The 15,943-nt window shown below is 34.7% G+C and overlaps 1 protein-coding gene across 1 annotated transcript in view; it reads left to right on the top strand.

Moving 5' to 3' along the window:
* Positions 1-15,943, top strand: part of Spdya (speedy/RINGO cell cycle regulator family member A) — a 50,547-nt gene that overhangs the window by 2,244 nt on the left and 32,360 nt on the right. Inside the window, exons 3-6 of the mRNA XM_087216505.1 lie at positions 2,449-2,692; positions 4,988-5,046; positions 8,680-8,765; positions 13,743-13,914. Of these exons, the coding sequence (XP_087072631.1) occupies positions 2,449-2,692; positions 4,988-5,046; positions 8,680-8,765; positions 13,743-13,914 (561 nt within the window). The remainder of the gene's footprint in view (positions 1-2,448; positions 2,693-4,987; positions 5,047-8,679; positions 8,766-13,742; positions 13,915-15,943) is intronic.

Genomic DNA, 15,943 nt, shown 5'->3' with positions numbered 1-15,943 from the left:
AATTATAGAGCTATTTTTCCCTGCCTACTTCTTTGTTAATTACTGTTGTAATGAAGCCACTAGCCACATGTGGCTGTTAAACACTTGAAATGTAGCTGGTGCAACTGAAGAACTAAATTTTTACTGAAGTCTAAAACTGAAGGAATGTAAAATATTTTTTCCTTTTCTTTTTTTTTTTTTGTTTGTTTTTTTGATAGGGCTGTATTTCACAGAAACTGTTAAATTAGTATCAGGGCTGGTGATACAGCTCAGTGGTAGCATACTTGCTAAGCATGCAAGAGGACCTGCGTTCGGTCCCTACTACCACACATGTACACAAAAGCATCAAAATTGCAATAAGCTGGAAGTGTAAAATACATACCAGCATCCAGATTTCAAAGATTTAAAACATAAAATATCTCATTCTTTTTTTATATTGGTTACATTTTAACTATTTCGGATACAGACTATTGTGTCTCTTCATTGTAGCCTACCCTGTGCTGTAGGGTGTATTTTTTTTCTTTTTCCTACTTTTACTTGGCCCAAACTCTCTCTGTACAGCCTGCTTTTCCTATCTTTAATCAATGCAAAATGTTGCCACCATTATAAAATAAATCAATACTTTGCATATATTTGGTTATATCAAAATATATTAAATTTGTCTTTTCTTTTTAAATCTGTGTTTAAGCCAGGGATTTAGCTCAGTGGTTTCGCTGCCTGCTGTACAAGCGCAAGGACCCAAGTTCGATCCCCGGTACCAAAAAATAAATAAATAAATGTGTGTTTAAAAATATAAAATTACTTACGCAGCTATCACTTTATTGGACAGTGCTACTCCATCCTCATTATGCCCAAATGTTTTCCATTCCTTCCTTAAGCAGGGAATTTTCTGAGGGTCACAAAGGAGAGAGTCTGTACCTAACTGAATACCAAGGGAAGTGTGACTGCCTGTGTCACCATGAGTCATGGATTCAGAGGTTCTCATTAGAGTTGGATTCACCTTTTCATACCTTCATTTTCCATTACACTAGAAATGCTTTGACCCCAAAAGTAATACTAGCTTTATTAATTGAGTTACCAATTACTACTAAAGCAGTGACCATGTATATTGTTAAATATTGATGGATTATTAAATTTGTTTCAGATTTTATTAAATCATAATACTGTATATTTGTATATGCTTTTATCTACTTATTTTTTGTGATGCTGAGAATCAAACCTAGGACCTCATGCTTGCTAGGTAAGCACTCTACCACTGAGCTATACCCTCAACCCTTTTTATTCTGTTTTATAGACAGCATTTGCTAAATTGCCCAGGTTGGACTTGAACTTGTGATCCTCCTGCCTAGCCCTCCCAAGTAGCTAGGATTACAGGCATTTTCCACCACGGCCTGTGATATTGGTATGCACTTATAATCAGTCATGGTATGTTCATATACTTACAACTTCAAAGATTATAGCAGTAAAGCATAGTGGTGGATATTTGCAGTCCCAGCACTCTGGAAGGCTGAGGCAGAATGATTGCAAGTTCCAGCCCAGCCTGGCAACTTAGTAAGATTCTGTCTTAAAATAAAAAGGGCTGGAGAGGCAGCTCAGTGCAAAAGCCCTAGATTCAATCCCAAATACCACCAAAAAATTATAAAAATCCTCCAAAGCACATTATCATGTATTTCTTTGCTAGAAATGTTTTCAACTGGGGCCGGGGATTTAGCTCAGTGGTTTCACCACCTGCTGCACAAGCACAAGGACCCGAGTTCAACCCCCGGTACCCCCCCCAAAAAAAAGCCATTGGCCACTGGTGATTTGAACAGAAATGTTTTCAACTATTTGATAAATACTGACTAAATGAATTTTGTGATATACTATGGAATTTGCCAGTAAGATTTGCTTTTGTGGAACGGGTTGTTTTTAATATTATCCTTGACCTTGATAATTAAGCTCTGCAGTAGTTTGCTTTATTCTATAAGAAGTGTGAGCTGATGATTAATAACCATGTTATAAGATTATATCAGTTAAAGCAGAATTTAAAAATCAGGAAAAAAGAATGCCCCAAATAAGTAATAAACTCAGCAAGGTTTCTGTAATTAACTTTCAGATTTGGTTTTGAGTTCTGGGATAGCCAAAGCAAAACAGTATATACTATCCTACTAAGAAAGAGGGGACTAGAGATACAGTATAGTGGTGTAGCCCTTGCCTAGCATGTATGAGCCCTTTGATTAAATCTCCAGTACCTCAAGAACAAAGAAAGAATATTTGGGGAAAAAGGAAGTATATAGTTATCCAAAGGAAGCTAGATTTTCCTACAACTAAATTCTAAAAGCAATTTCTAATGTGAGTCACTGTCAAAAATAACATTTTAAATAGCAAGTTCAGTAACATTTATGTAACTGCATTGGGTAGTATAATCCAATTCATTTTTATATAGAAATGAGTGAGTGTGGTAAATAATTTTATGTCTTATTTTTACAGGAGTCCCGTGAAACCAAAATGAGGCACAATCAGATGTGTTGTGAGACACCACCTACTGTCACTGTTCATGTAAAATCAGGGTCAAATAGATCACATCAGCCTAAAATTAATCTCAAGCGTACTATTTTTAAAGATGGTTGGCAAGCATCTGACAAAAGTCCACATAATAACAAATCTAAACGCCCAAAAGGGCCTTGTCTAGTTATACAGCGTCAGGAAATGACTGCTTTCTTCAAATTATTCGGTAGGTTTAAAATATTTTATAAAGTACTTAAAAATTAGAATGTAAATTTCTAATTTATCACTTTCATAATTATCAAAAAGGAGAGTATTAATAGCATAATTGTAAAGTACCTAGAATGTAAACATCTATTTTATCAATTTCATGATGGTCAAAAAGAATGGTGTTATTTTCTTTGTTAAATTTCTATGTCCAGTCATTTGATTTTGTTTTTACTTAGTTTTTTTTTTTAATGTTGGTTTTTGTTTGGTTTGCTTGCTTGTGTATTAAAAATTCACATTCATCTAGCTTCTAGACTACTTAAATCTAAGTATCAAATGTAGGTGCTGAAAATTGAGATGCACGTCATGAGTTTTGTTTGACCTAAAGTAATGTGGTACATGAAAACTCAGGTGAGCTACCGGTTTGGGAATGAGGGGCTTTGCAAGACTTTTAACAGCTAAGACCAAGCACCTTGGAAGTATTGATCAGCCTACAAAAGTTTCAATATTACATTTTGAGAATACTGTTTGGGAATACCTTTTTTTAATCATCCTGTTCATATAACGAAATTGAGTTTGAGTTTGTTCAGATTATGAGATAGTGCTACTTTGCTGGTAAATTTCTCAATAGGCAAAAAGTAACGTTTTAATAGTATTTCTACTAAGCCAAAAAAGAAAAGGATCCTTATTTGAAGATATGGTAATAAAATAGACAGTTTTGGGTAAGGAGTAAGATAGATGGGCTCTAGTAAGTACCTGTGGAAATGAAGTCAAGCAGCCACCGCAGTCTGATAGATGGAGCTAGCAGGCCTCCTTGTTTATAGAGGAGGGCCAGGTACATTAAGTCAAAGTGGTCAAAATGTGAAGAAAAGTAAAATGAAAAGAGATTTTTTTAAAAAAGAAGAAAGGAAAATTATGTAAGGCATAGAAGTAGAAAAAGATACAAAGGGGGCCGGGGATTTAGCTCAGTGGTTTCACCGCCTGCTGCGCAGGCGCAAGGACCCGAGTTCAATCCCTGGTACCAAAAGAAAAAAAGAAGAAAAAGATACAAAGATGTCCCCCCATCACGATGTAGAAGGTTAATATGTGTTTCTCTTCTTATTAAGAGTAGAACAGACTATTAACCACAGACTTTCTTAATACCTGTAACTGGTCACAAAAAATGAAACACTTGGTTCTACCATTTTATTTTTATTTTTTATTTTCTGGTGCTAGGGATCGAACTCAGGACCTTGTGCTTGTGAGGCAGACATGGTGCCATTGAGCTAAATCCCAGCCCAGCTCTATGCAACTTAAGAAATAGAATTACTAGGACAGAAATTAATCCTCAGAAAATCAGTAGTTATTCTTGGAACTTTCCAGGAATTGTAATCAAATACTTGATTATATTGATATTTTTAGCATATAAAATTGAATATACGCTTTCTTAGACTGAAAGAGGAAGAGGAAAAATGATTTTCCTAGATTATATTTTGGTTTTTTCCTAGATTTTGTTCTGATAACTAGCAATATATTTTGAGATTATATATTTGAGGCCTTCAAAGTTGAAATACTGTTTTTGACTTTCTTTTTGGATGCTATCTAATCTTTTTTTTTTTTTTTTTTTTGCGGTACTGGGGATCAGACTCAGGACCTTGTGCTTACAAGGCAAGCATGGAGCCAGTGAGCTAAATCCACGGCCTGGATGCTATCTATTCTTAACATTTTTGCTTGTTGATCTGTCAGCTTATGCTCAGTTTTCCCAAAATTAAGTGTTAATGATAAATAGGTAGTGAATTTTAAACCCTTTTTATGTAGACATTTTCATATAAAAGTAGATAAGTGGAACATAAATACAGAAAAAGACTCCAAAAATAAAAATACACTGGAACCTAAAAAAGAGAAAGTAATAGAAAAAGAGAAAGCATACGAAAAAATAAAGTATATTTAGAAAAAGTATTCATTAAGTTATTATTTCTTAAAAGTGGAATTATCTTTTATCAGATTCCATTTCTACCCTTTATAATTGATTTTGGAAAAGAATAAAGAACTAGAGTTACCCTACATGAACAAGACATATACTATTCTTCCTTAAAGCTGAACCATATGCCTAGTGAGACAGATCAGATGGGAAGATGAAGGGGAGATGCCAGTCACTTTTTGTACAGTCTTTGCAGTGGTAAAACAGGAACTGAAAATTACACCTTAGACAGCCTTGGCCCTGTCATTATTGTTTTATTTACAAGCATTATTTATGATCTTCTGAATTAGAAATTATTTTTTTTGAAAGGCAATATTATATTTTTAAAAGGCAAGTCATAGCTATCTTTTGTTGTAGATGACGATTTAATTCAAGATTTCTTGTGGATGGACTGCTGCTGTAAAATTGCAGACAAGGTAAATTTAGTATCAAGATAATTATTAACCACCATTTATTATGTTACTATATATCCTTAAGTGCATATCTTTTTTATTGAAAACAAGACTTACTGGGCCAGGGATTTAGCTCAGTGGGTCCACTGCCTGCCTTGCAAGCATAAGGCTCTGAGTTCGATCACTGGTACCAAAAAAAAAGAAAAGAAAAGAAAACAAGACTTACTATGCTTTTGATACATTTTGATCAGAATTACTGGGTTTTTTTCTTCAGAATTATTGTTTTTAGTTAAATTGTAGTAAAAAATATTCTGAGATTCACTGCACTAAGGCAATCTCTTGTATATTTTAATATTTTGTGCGTAATTCAGATAAGACAAATGCCAATAATATGTTCTTTATTTAGGAATCAGTGTTTCAGAAAAGAATGTCTTAACTCAAAGCATTGATGTTTCTATGGCCTTTTTTTTTTCTTTTACGCACAAATTACAATATTAGTTTCAGTCCTTTTCTGTTTTGTTTTTTGGTGTTTTATTGTTTGTTTGAGATAGCATCTGACTGTGTAGTTCAGGCTGATCTTGAACTCACTGTGTAGCCTGTGTTCTTTTTTTTCTTTTTTTTTTTTGGTACCGGGAATCGAACTCGGGTCCTTGCACTTGCACAGCAGGCAGTGAAACCACTGAGCTAAATCCCTGGCCCTAAGGAAAGGTTTTTTGTTTTTGTTTTTGGTACCAGGGATTGAACTCAGGTCCTTGTGCTTGTGCAGCAGGCGGCGAAACCACTGAGCTAAATCCCTGGCCCCTGTGTTCTCACACTCTTGGTGATCCTCCTACCTTAACCTCCCAAGTGCTGGAATTACAGGCATGCACCACCATGCAAGCACTTTGTGCTTTTTGAGTTAGCTGAACAGTTGAAATTTCAACTTTGTAAGTGCCATTTTGACTAAGCAGTCATATAGCAAGTTAAGCATAACTTCACTTACTTAAACTATACAAATAGAAAAGGGAATGATCAGAAGCTAGCTTATGATTAAATACCCACTAAGTTGGTATTGAACATTTTGTCATACTTAAAATGACAAAAATAAAGCGTTTTAGCCAGGCATGGTGGCATACAACTGTAATCCCAGCATTCAGGATGCTGAGGCAGGAGGATCACTGGAAGTTTGAGGCCAGCCTGGGCAACATAGGGAGTTTAAAGCCAGCCTGAATTAAATACTGAGACTCTCTCAAAAAAACAAAACAAAACAAAACAACCCAGTTATTAACTTATAGTCATTCTTGTTTGTTTTAAACCTCTGAAAACGATTATTTTGAGGCAAATCTCAGACATCCTAACATTATATCCATAAGTATTTAATGTATCTCTAAAATATAAAGGCTCTTTTAAAATATAATCACAATGTCAACTAATACTTTCTAAAATTAACAGGCTTTAATATCAAATATCCAGTTTCTGTAGAGTTTTGAAGTTTTTAAATGTTACAGTTTTAAGAGCATTAAAGTCATTGAACAAGGGGCTGGGGATTTACCTCAGTGGTGCCACCGCCTGCCTCGAAAGCACAAGGTCCTGAGTTTGATCTCTGGTACCAAAAAAGAAAATTAGGATTAGAGGTCCCATTTGACCTGCTATTCCCCTGCTGGGTATCTTCCCAAAAGAATTATACCACAGTGATATATGTGCACCCATGTTCATAGCGGCACAGTTTGTAATAGCTAAAACTTGGAAACAGCCCAATTGCCCATCAACTAGAGACTGGATAAAGAAAATGTGGCTTTAAAAAAAATAAAATGGAATACTACTCAGCCATAAAGAATGAGAAATTAGAGACATAGCTAAATGGATGCACAGTGAGGCGATACTCTTAAGTGAAATGAATAGGACACACAAGTGTAAATACCGAATAGTTTCTCTGGAGTGAGAAACTGAAAGTGTAAATAAGGATCAAAAGGTATAATAGATAATGTGAAATAGAAAGAAAAGGTCCAAAGGGGAGGGGGAAGTGGGAGGGATTGGGGAAAGTAAAGAAGGGAATGGAATTAATACAAGAAAAGGAAAAAATGGAAACAAAGTCTTTGTAAATAGAGAGGGGTGGAGGAGTTGAAGGGAGGGCAGGGGAATGGGGAAAAAATAACCAAGATATATTATGTAAAGGTACAAATTTCCAATGATGAATGTCATATTATTGTATACCTAAAATGTTCCAATAAAATTTTTTTGAAATTATAAACAAAGTAAAGTCATTGAACAGCAGGGGGCAATGTTTGAAAAGTAACTAACTAGCAGTACTGTATCAACACTTCAAAGAATCCTTTACTGGAAGTTGTGAAAACTTGGAATCACATTGGTATCCAATCCTGTGACTATAGAATAAGTATTTTATGATAAAGAAAATAATACATTTATATTACAACTTATTTCTAATTTGAACAGTCAGACCTTGACATGTGTTCTAATAATAGGCTAGCCATGTATCTTTCTAATAATACATGTAAAATGTGTTTTCCCCATGCAAATAAACCCATGTTATTCTAATTTCTGAAGTTATTTAGAAGCAGTTTGTAAAGGTTCTTTTTAAAAGTGCGTATATAAAGAAGAAAAGGAAAAACAAACCAACGGAGTACAGAGCCAGGCTCACATGCCTGTAATACCAGCTACTCAGGAGGCTGAAGCAGAAGGGTAACAAGTTTGAAGTCAGTCAGTCTGGGCAACTTAGCAAGATCCTGTTTAAATGAAATGAAAAGAAATTAAATGACTGGGTTGATGTACCTCAGTGGTACAGTGCTTGCCTAGCAAGGACAGGCCCTGGGTTCAGTCCCTTGTCCTGGGGGAGAGAGGAGTATAGAACAGTGATAGCCTTGTAGAGACCAAGTGCCAAACTGCAACCCAAAGCCCATTTACTTAGTGCAAAGTCCCAACACTGGAATTAAACCTGAATACTGAGGTTTTAGTTTAGGAAAAAACAACCCATACATTAACACATTTTGTCTTAAAAACATAAGAACACATGTGCCATAGGTTTGCCACCACCGGTGTAGGAGCTGGGGTTGGTATGCATGAGTCCTGGGTATAATCTCCAGCATGTTTAAAAAAAAAAAAAAGCGAGTGTGACTGGGCATAGTGGCATTATACCTGTTAGTCTGGGCACTTGGAAGGCTGAGGTGGGAGGATCACATGAGGCCAGGAGTTCCTGACCAGCCTTACACAAAATAGTAGCACCCTGCTGAAAAAGAAAGTGAGTATGGATGTCTGTAACTAAAAGGGTTCAGAGGAAAGTTTGTATGTATGTATGTATGTATGTATGTATGTATGTATATACATACATACACAGATACCAAACAAATGCCGCAAATATGAATAGAGGTGAAGAATGTGTGATTATTCATTTTACTGTTATTTCAGCTTTCTGTAGGTTTGACATTTAAGTTTTAAAAGTAAGGTTTTAAACTGACTATAATAAAATGTAGGAGTCCATCTAGTTAATTTTAATCGTAATGGTCAACTATTTCTCACTACATGGATTAATTACAGGAAACAAGGGGTTCTATAGGTGATTCTCTAATAAGATAAAAAATCAGAAAACTTTAAAATAACTGTATTAAATGCAGTTTTATTTATGAAAACAAAACTATTAATTTCTAACTTTTTTTCTTATAGTATCTTTTGGCTATGACCTTTGTTTATTTCAAGAGAGCTAAGTTTACTATAAATGAGCATACCAGGATAAATTTCTTTGTTGCTTTGTAAGTATGTTTTCTTTGTATTGTTTATAATATGTATAATATCTTACTTAAAACAGAAGCTATTTTAAAACTTTATGAATATCTTTGTATAGGCCTTTCTATATAAAAGCTATACATTTTTTACTTTAATAGGAAAATTTTGTTCTTTTCACTGACGTGTTCCTAAGATTTATTGTTCAGTATTCCACTTGAGTTTGTATTATACCTTTGACATTTTTCATGGTGCTCCCATATAAATTATTCCAAATTCTCCTGTTTATGACTTAGATTTTTCAAAGCTAGAATATTCTTTTTAAATTGAGATGGAATAGATAGTAAAAATCACCACCGTCATTATCTTTTTACATTGAATAGCTTGGATCAGATAGGTTGTTTTGAAACAGGATCTCACTATGTAGTCAGAGTGGCCTTGAAGTTGGTGTGTAGAATCAGGCTGGCCTCAAACTCATGATCCTCCTGCCTCAGCCTCCCAAGTGCTGAAACTACAGGCACATACCAACATCCCTGGCTCAAAAATGTTTTAGACATGGTCTTTGTGAGTTTATGTTCATAAGATAAGTTATTTATATTTAATACTTCAAATGTCCACTGATAATTTTACCAAATATACTGGAATGTGGTAAAGGAATATAGTTTGTTTTCCACTGACTTTACAGTGATTCATGTTAGCATTGTAATCTGTTAAATGGTTTTAATGATATGGTTTTCCAATCTATAGGTTAGAATCCAACTAGAAGAGATATAATTTAAGAATATGTATTGGAGCTGGCAGTACAGCTCAGTGGTAGAGTGCTTATCTAGCATATGTGGGGCTCTGGGTTCAATCCCCAGCACCAAAAAAAAAAGAAAGTATTTGGTTTTTTACTCTGTACCTGGATATAATGCTGCAGTTGGGAATGTAGTATGAATAAAATTTTAAAGAAGCAGGACTAGAAAAAACTGACTTCTGCATTAATTAAAGGAACATTTTCTAGTGCATAGGGGAAAATTGAACTCATTTTAAAATTTGGAGATGATTGCTAAATTGGAAGAATATAGTATAATAGTGTTAGCTAATACTGAGTATTATATGGAAGGTACCACAAGGGTTTTATATATTAAACATCTAGTCTTGCCCATGAAATAAAATTTTGTTATTCCTCATTTTACAGAAGAAAACACCGAGACTTAGAAAGATTAGGTACTTCCCAAAGTCACAAAATAAGGAGCAGAGCTGAGGTGCAAAGTCAGTGTGACTGAATTCAACTATTAACAACACTAAGTTAAATTTCTGTTTATATGTCTCAGTATTGTATTGTATCTGTACATTAATATAATATCATTTTGTAGGATGTTCCCCCCTGAGGATTTCAGATGGACTAAGAGAAGCTTTAGTTTAGTTTTTTGTTTTACTGAAGACGGGGTCTTGCTGAGTAGTCCAGGTTGGCCTTGAACTTACTGTGTAGCCCAGGCTGACCTCAAACTCACAACAATCCTCTTGCCTCAGCCTCCTGAGTGCTGGGGTTATAGGTGTCCACCACCATGCCTGGCAAGAAGCTTTAGTTTAAATCTTACTAGGAGCCTGAAATTGGATTTATTTCACTTGTTTTTAAGCATTATTCAGTTTATACTATGTCGTAGTCTGTAAGATTGCATGCATGTTGTATTTTAAGGTTTCTATTTAAAATAACATGAATATTAATTTCCATTCTATGTTTTAGCATTCTTTCTGGATAATCTGATTCAGTAGCTCTTCTCATTACCTTCAGCCACAGTTCTTTTTTGTTTGTTTTATTGAGACAGGGCCTCACTGTGTAGTTGAGGCTGGTCTTGAACTCACTGTGTAGCTCAGGTTGGCCTCCAACTCACAGCAGTCCTCCTACCCCAGCCTCCCAAGGCATGTGCCACACATCCAGCTAGCCACAGTTCTAAAGCTCAAGTTCTTTTCCTTTCCATGTAATCGTAATAATGTTTCCTTTCTATATATTCTTATAACACTCTTAAGCTTCTATTATTGCTCTTCCATATCCTCTTTTACATTACTTTCATGCTATTAGCTTTCTCTACTTAACTATAGACTCCTTAAGCACAAAGAACGTGCATCTTATTTTTCTTTCATCCTTTAATAACTAACATAGGTTCTTAATTCTTTGTTTGAATAAACATAATTATCAGGCAAAAGAAATGGGCTCTGCACAAAGAGAATCTGTTTCAAAATAGAGAAGAACTTCTATATACATGATAAAGATATCTTGTCACATTGAGCCTAAAAAAATTGTCAGTCTATAGTAGAATCATGAAGCCAGACCTGGTGGCACATGCCTATGATCCCAGCATTCAGGAGGCTGAGGTAGGAGGATCACAGTGAATTGAGGCCAGCCTAAATTAAGTAACCAGACCCTGTCTCAAAAAATCAAACAAGCAAACAAACAAATAAAAAATGGAGTAGAATCACATAGCATCATAGTACATATAGATTTTTCATAGTTTAGTCAGCAAACATGTGTGGGGCCAGCTAATAGGGAAACCAGAGTAGGAAATTACAGTATGTAATTTCACAGGGAGCATGATTTGTCTTACATAAAGAATGGGTTTAACAACATACTTTATAATGTAATTTTAAAATATGCGTAACTGTGTTATGGGAGAATAAAATAAATGTGTAGGTTTTCATTTTATATTACTATAACTATGAATATGCACATGGTTAAAAAGTACAAAGAAGGTGTTCAATTAAAAGCAGATCTTTATCTCATACCTTGGCCCCCGTTTCTCAAGGACAGTTAAGTTTCATGAGAATTTGTCTAGAAATAATTTTCTATATGTGAACTTGTATGTTATGAACTACATTAAAAAGAAGTATACACATTTTTCTGTGCTTTTAATTTTCTTTTTTTTTTTTTTTTTGGTACCGGGGATTGAACTGGGGTTCTTGCACTTGTGCAGTAGGGGGCGAAACCACTGAGCTAAATCCCTGGCCCATGCTTTTAATTTTCTTGATATAAAATATGTACAAAGTGTTTGAATGTGTGTGTGAAAGAGTAAAAGTAAACTTGCAGTAATACATACGATGACAGCTTAGGAAACCTTTACATTGCTTTACATTTCTATGTGTATCTGAAGTTTATTCATTTTTATGACTGAATAAGATTTCAGTGTTGATTATGTATTTGGATTTTTTCCCTACCATCTTAAATGCTTTCTTTTCTCCCATTTTTGTGTGTCTTCTTTCTCCTCCATTTCATTTTATTTTACTGAGGTTTTTTGTGTTTCACATCTTTTTTCCTCTACTTGTTTGCAAGTTATACAGTCGATACCTTTTAGCAGTTGTCCAGTTATTTTTATTGTAAGACGCTTAAGCATTTTAACTGCAGTGACTTTGAATCCATCTTATATTCTCTTGTTTTGCAATTCTGTAATTGTACCTGATGCCTTCCAACAAATTAGGAATTTTAGGAATATTGTTTATACATTTAATATTTGTTTAGATTTACCCACATATTTATATCTTTACCATTCCTTCTCACATCACAAGAATCCATTTGGGATTATTTGCCTTCCTTTCTAGTTAATTTGAACACCTTTTTCTATGGTGTAGACACTGGTTTCTTCTTTATAACCTACTTGAGATTTGATGGGCTTCCTGGGCTTGAAGATAGTTACCTTTCAACAAACAACTCTTGGAAAATTTTAGCCACAATAAAGATGCCTTGTTCCCTGTGTATTTTGTAGTATTTTTGTTGTAAATTACCCATATTTTCTGGAAACTTCTCTGTGGGGCTTGTGTTATTTCTGATGGGAAATCTGCTCCATCCTGATCTTTGTTCCTGTTTTTTTTTTTTTTTTTCCTGACCTCACATAAAATTTTATCACTGGTTTGTTGTGTACCTTGGTATAATTTTCTTCATGTTTCTTCACCTTTGACATCCATTTATCTTCTTTGTAGATTTATGGTTCTTATCAAATTTTGAAATTTTTAGCCATTATTTCTTTAAATTTTTTCTGTCTACCTGCTGTCTACAAGAGACTCCACTTTCACCTTAATTAGATTTCTTAAAGTTATCCTACATCTGCCTATGCTGTGTTCATAATTTTTATTTTTCTGTGTATTTCATTTTAGATCTATTGGCATGCCTCACACTTCTTTTCTTTTGCAGTGTTTAATGTGCTATCTCATTCAGTGTATTTTTCATTGTACTAGTCTTTCTCTCTTGAAGCACATTTCAGTTGTCTACTTTTTTTAGTATGTGGAATACTTATAACTTATAATGTTCTTTCTTTTCTTTCTTTCTTTCTTTTTTTTTTTTTTTTGGTACCAGGGATCAAACTTGGGTCCTTGCACTTGCGAGGCAGGCGGCAAAACCACTGAGCTAAATCCCCGGCCCGCTTATAATGTTCTTATATGTGTGAATTTGGATTGGTTTTGGTGGAGTTTTTTTTTTTCTTTTTATGGATTGTGTTTTCTTGCTTTTATGTATGCCTTGTCCCCTCAAGTATTCCGCAGAATACTGATTCCGATATGTATATAAAGAAACTATTTGAGTATAGGGAAAGATAATAAGCAAAGATTAAGAACGGTGTCTTCCTTACATTCATTCACAGAGGGCTGGAAGCAATGGTTGTTCTCACAGTCAGACTGAAAACTCATAATTCATGGAGAAAAGTACTCAGGAAGGTCTTGCCTTAGCAGTGGGGAATTATTAGCCCCAGAATGAACTTTGCTATGGATCCATCTAAGAAATTTTATAAGTATGACCTGAAGAACTAGATTGTTTTCCAAATAACTGCATCCCAGAACAAAGCTCAACATTTATAGGAATACAAAAATACCCAGAACCCAACAAAGTGAAATTCACTGAATCTCCTTTTGTTATACATTTTTTTATGAGTAAAGCTAAACATCTTTTGTGTTTATAAACCATTTATATTTTTCTTTTGGTTAACTACCATTCTTGTTCTTACTCATTTCTTTTTTGGATTGTTGATCCTCTTTGTTAGGTATCTGGCTAATACAGTTGAAGAAGATGAAGAAGAATCTAAATATGAAATTTTTCCGTGGGCTTTAGGGAAAAACTGGAGAAAATTATTCCCTGATTTCTTAAAGTTAAGGGACCAGCTCTGGGATAGAATTGACTATAGGGCTATTGTAAGCAGGCGATGCTGTGAGGAGGTAAGGATATAAAAATACTTCATATATGTAGTCTTTGCATTTGTTATCTAATTTTCCTTGTTTTTTAATGTGCTTCTAATATTTCTCCCTTTCTTGTATATATAAGGATAGGTCATTAACCCTGCTTATTACTGTGAGTACACCTTTGTGTTACCATGTTGCTGTTTGAATTTATACCACACTAATTAAAAATTGTCATTTGTTTTTCAGAGCAGGTTACTTCTGTAGTGAGTATTTTTATTTTAGCTTGCTTCTCCTATCTAAAAGATCACCAGTATATTGGTAAAGTATGGCTTAGATATACCAAAATATCTTATTGAAGATTGTAATAATTTCCACTAAAGTATGAGAAATACCAAGTTCCTAAGATTAAAATACAACAAGGTATATAATTTAAATAAATTTATAGCCCAGGTTTGGTGGCACACATGTAATTCCAGCACTTGGGAGTCTGAGGCAGAGATTGCCATGAGTTTGAGGCCAGCCTGGGCTACACTACAGTGAGTTCAAGACCAGCCTGAATTATATATCAAAACTCTGTTTCAAAAAAGCAAAAATAAATAAAATAAAAAATATTTATATATGTTTAAAAACCATAGTACTTTTCACATAAAATACATTAAGTTTCAATTGGTGTCATATTGGGGAGGGAGTGTCAGACAAACCAGCAAGACACTAAAAATTTTAAAAAGTTATTTTATCAAATGTTTGGGGTTTTTGTTTTGTTTTGTTCTGTTTTTTGAGACAGGGTCTCATTATGCAGTTCAGGGTGGCATTGTACTATGTAGCCCAGGCTGGCCTCTTAACTCACAGAAATCCTCTTGTCTCAGCCTCTGGAGTGCTGGGATTACAGGTGTGCACCACTGTGTCTAGTTCTGTTCTGGTTTTTAATAAAATTAATGTTTCAAACTAAATAAAAATGCTAGAAAATTAAACAAAAAGCAACGATCACTGTAAACTTTTGTACTAATTCAAAAATCTTGATAAATGTGGGTAGATAATTCTGTAATTAAATGAAAATCCTATCTAGTTAAATAACTGCAGGCCAGAGAATCAAATTAATGGATTTGTGTCAAACCTGAGTAAAGACGTATGTGGTATGTCACAGAATTCTGCCCAGAACTAACCTTGTGAATTATATTTATTAATGGGATGAAGACATACCAAACATGTAAATTTACAGATTAAATTAAGTTAGGATTGTTGACTCCTGGGGAAATGCAAGTATTCAGAAATAACTTAGAAGACTACACAGCAGGCCAAGCCTTTTCAAGGTTAAATTCAATAGAAAAAGATGAAAAGTTGGGCACATGAGTCCCCCTCAAATTAATAGATCCTCATCAAAGTATTTAAACTAGACTCATTCCATTTACAGAGCATTAGAAGAGTCCTAGAGTTTTGCTTATTTGGTTTGGTTTTGCATTTGTTTTTGTTTGCTTTTTGTCACTACCTCCCCCAGGTCAGGTCTGGATGATTTGCACATCTTTGGAAGTGATAGGGCCATATTTGAATAACTTCTTCTAAGTGAAAGATTGAGGGCTTGTAGGATACTCAGATAAGGTCATAGCAGGACATCAGAAGCAGGACTCCAGGACTGGCAGTAGTGGCCTCAAGCTAGGCTGCCCACCTACCCACCCTCAACTGCAGTGACTAGCATCTTAACTGCAGCCACCTCCATACATGTTATTAGAACTGAAATTTCCTCAGCTGCTGGCACCACACTGTAAAGAGCCAAAGAGAATGGTATGAATGATTAGTGTGAGTGTGAAAGACAAAAAACAAAACAAAGTGTGTAGGGAGCTGAAAAGTCAGTTATGTAACAGGACTTACAGGAAAATATAGATTTAGGTTGCAGAAAAAAGGAAGCAATCACAGGCTGTGAAGTATTGCACTTGCTTCTGCCTATCACACATGAAGAGCACTGAGCAGCAATTGTATACCTAGAAAAGAGCAGCTAGAATAGAGCAGGATCTCAGGAGAAAGATGTCTCATGTGGAATAATAAAAAGGATCAGAATTTTTAGCATGAC

This window comes from Heterocephalus glaber, unplaced genomic scaffold, assembly GCF_053883595.1.
Source record: "Heterocephalus glaber isolate CG9 unplaced genomic scaffold, H.glaber_assembly_v1.0 deba00001457, whole genome shotgun sequence".
NCBI lineage: Eukaryota > Metazoa > Chordata > Mammalia > Rodentia > Bathyergidae > Heterocephalus > Heterocephalus glaber.
This window is presented reverse-complemented; position numbering and strand designations above follow the sequence as displayed.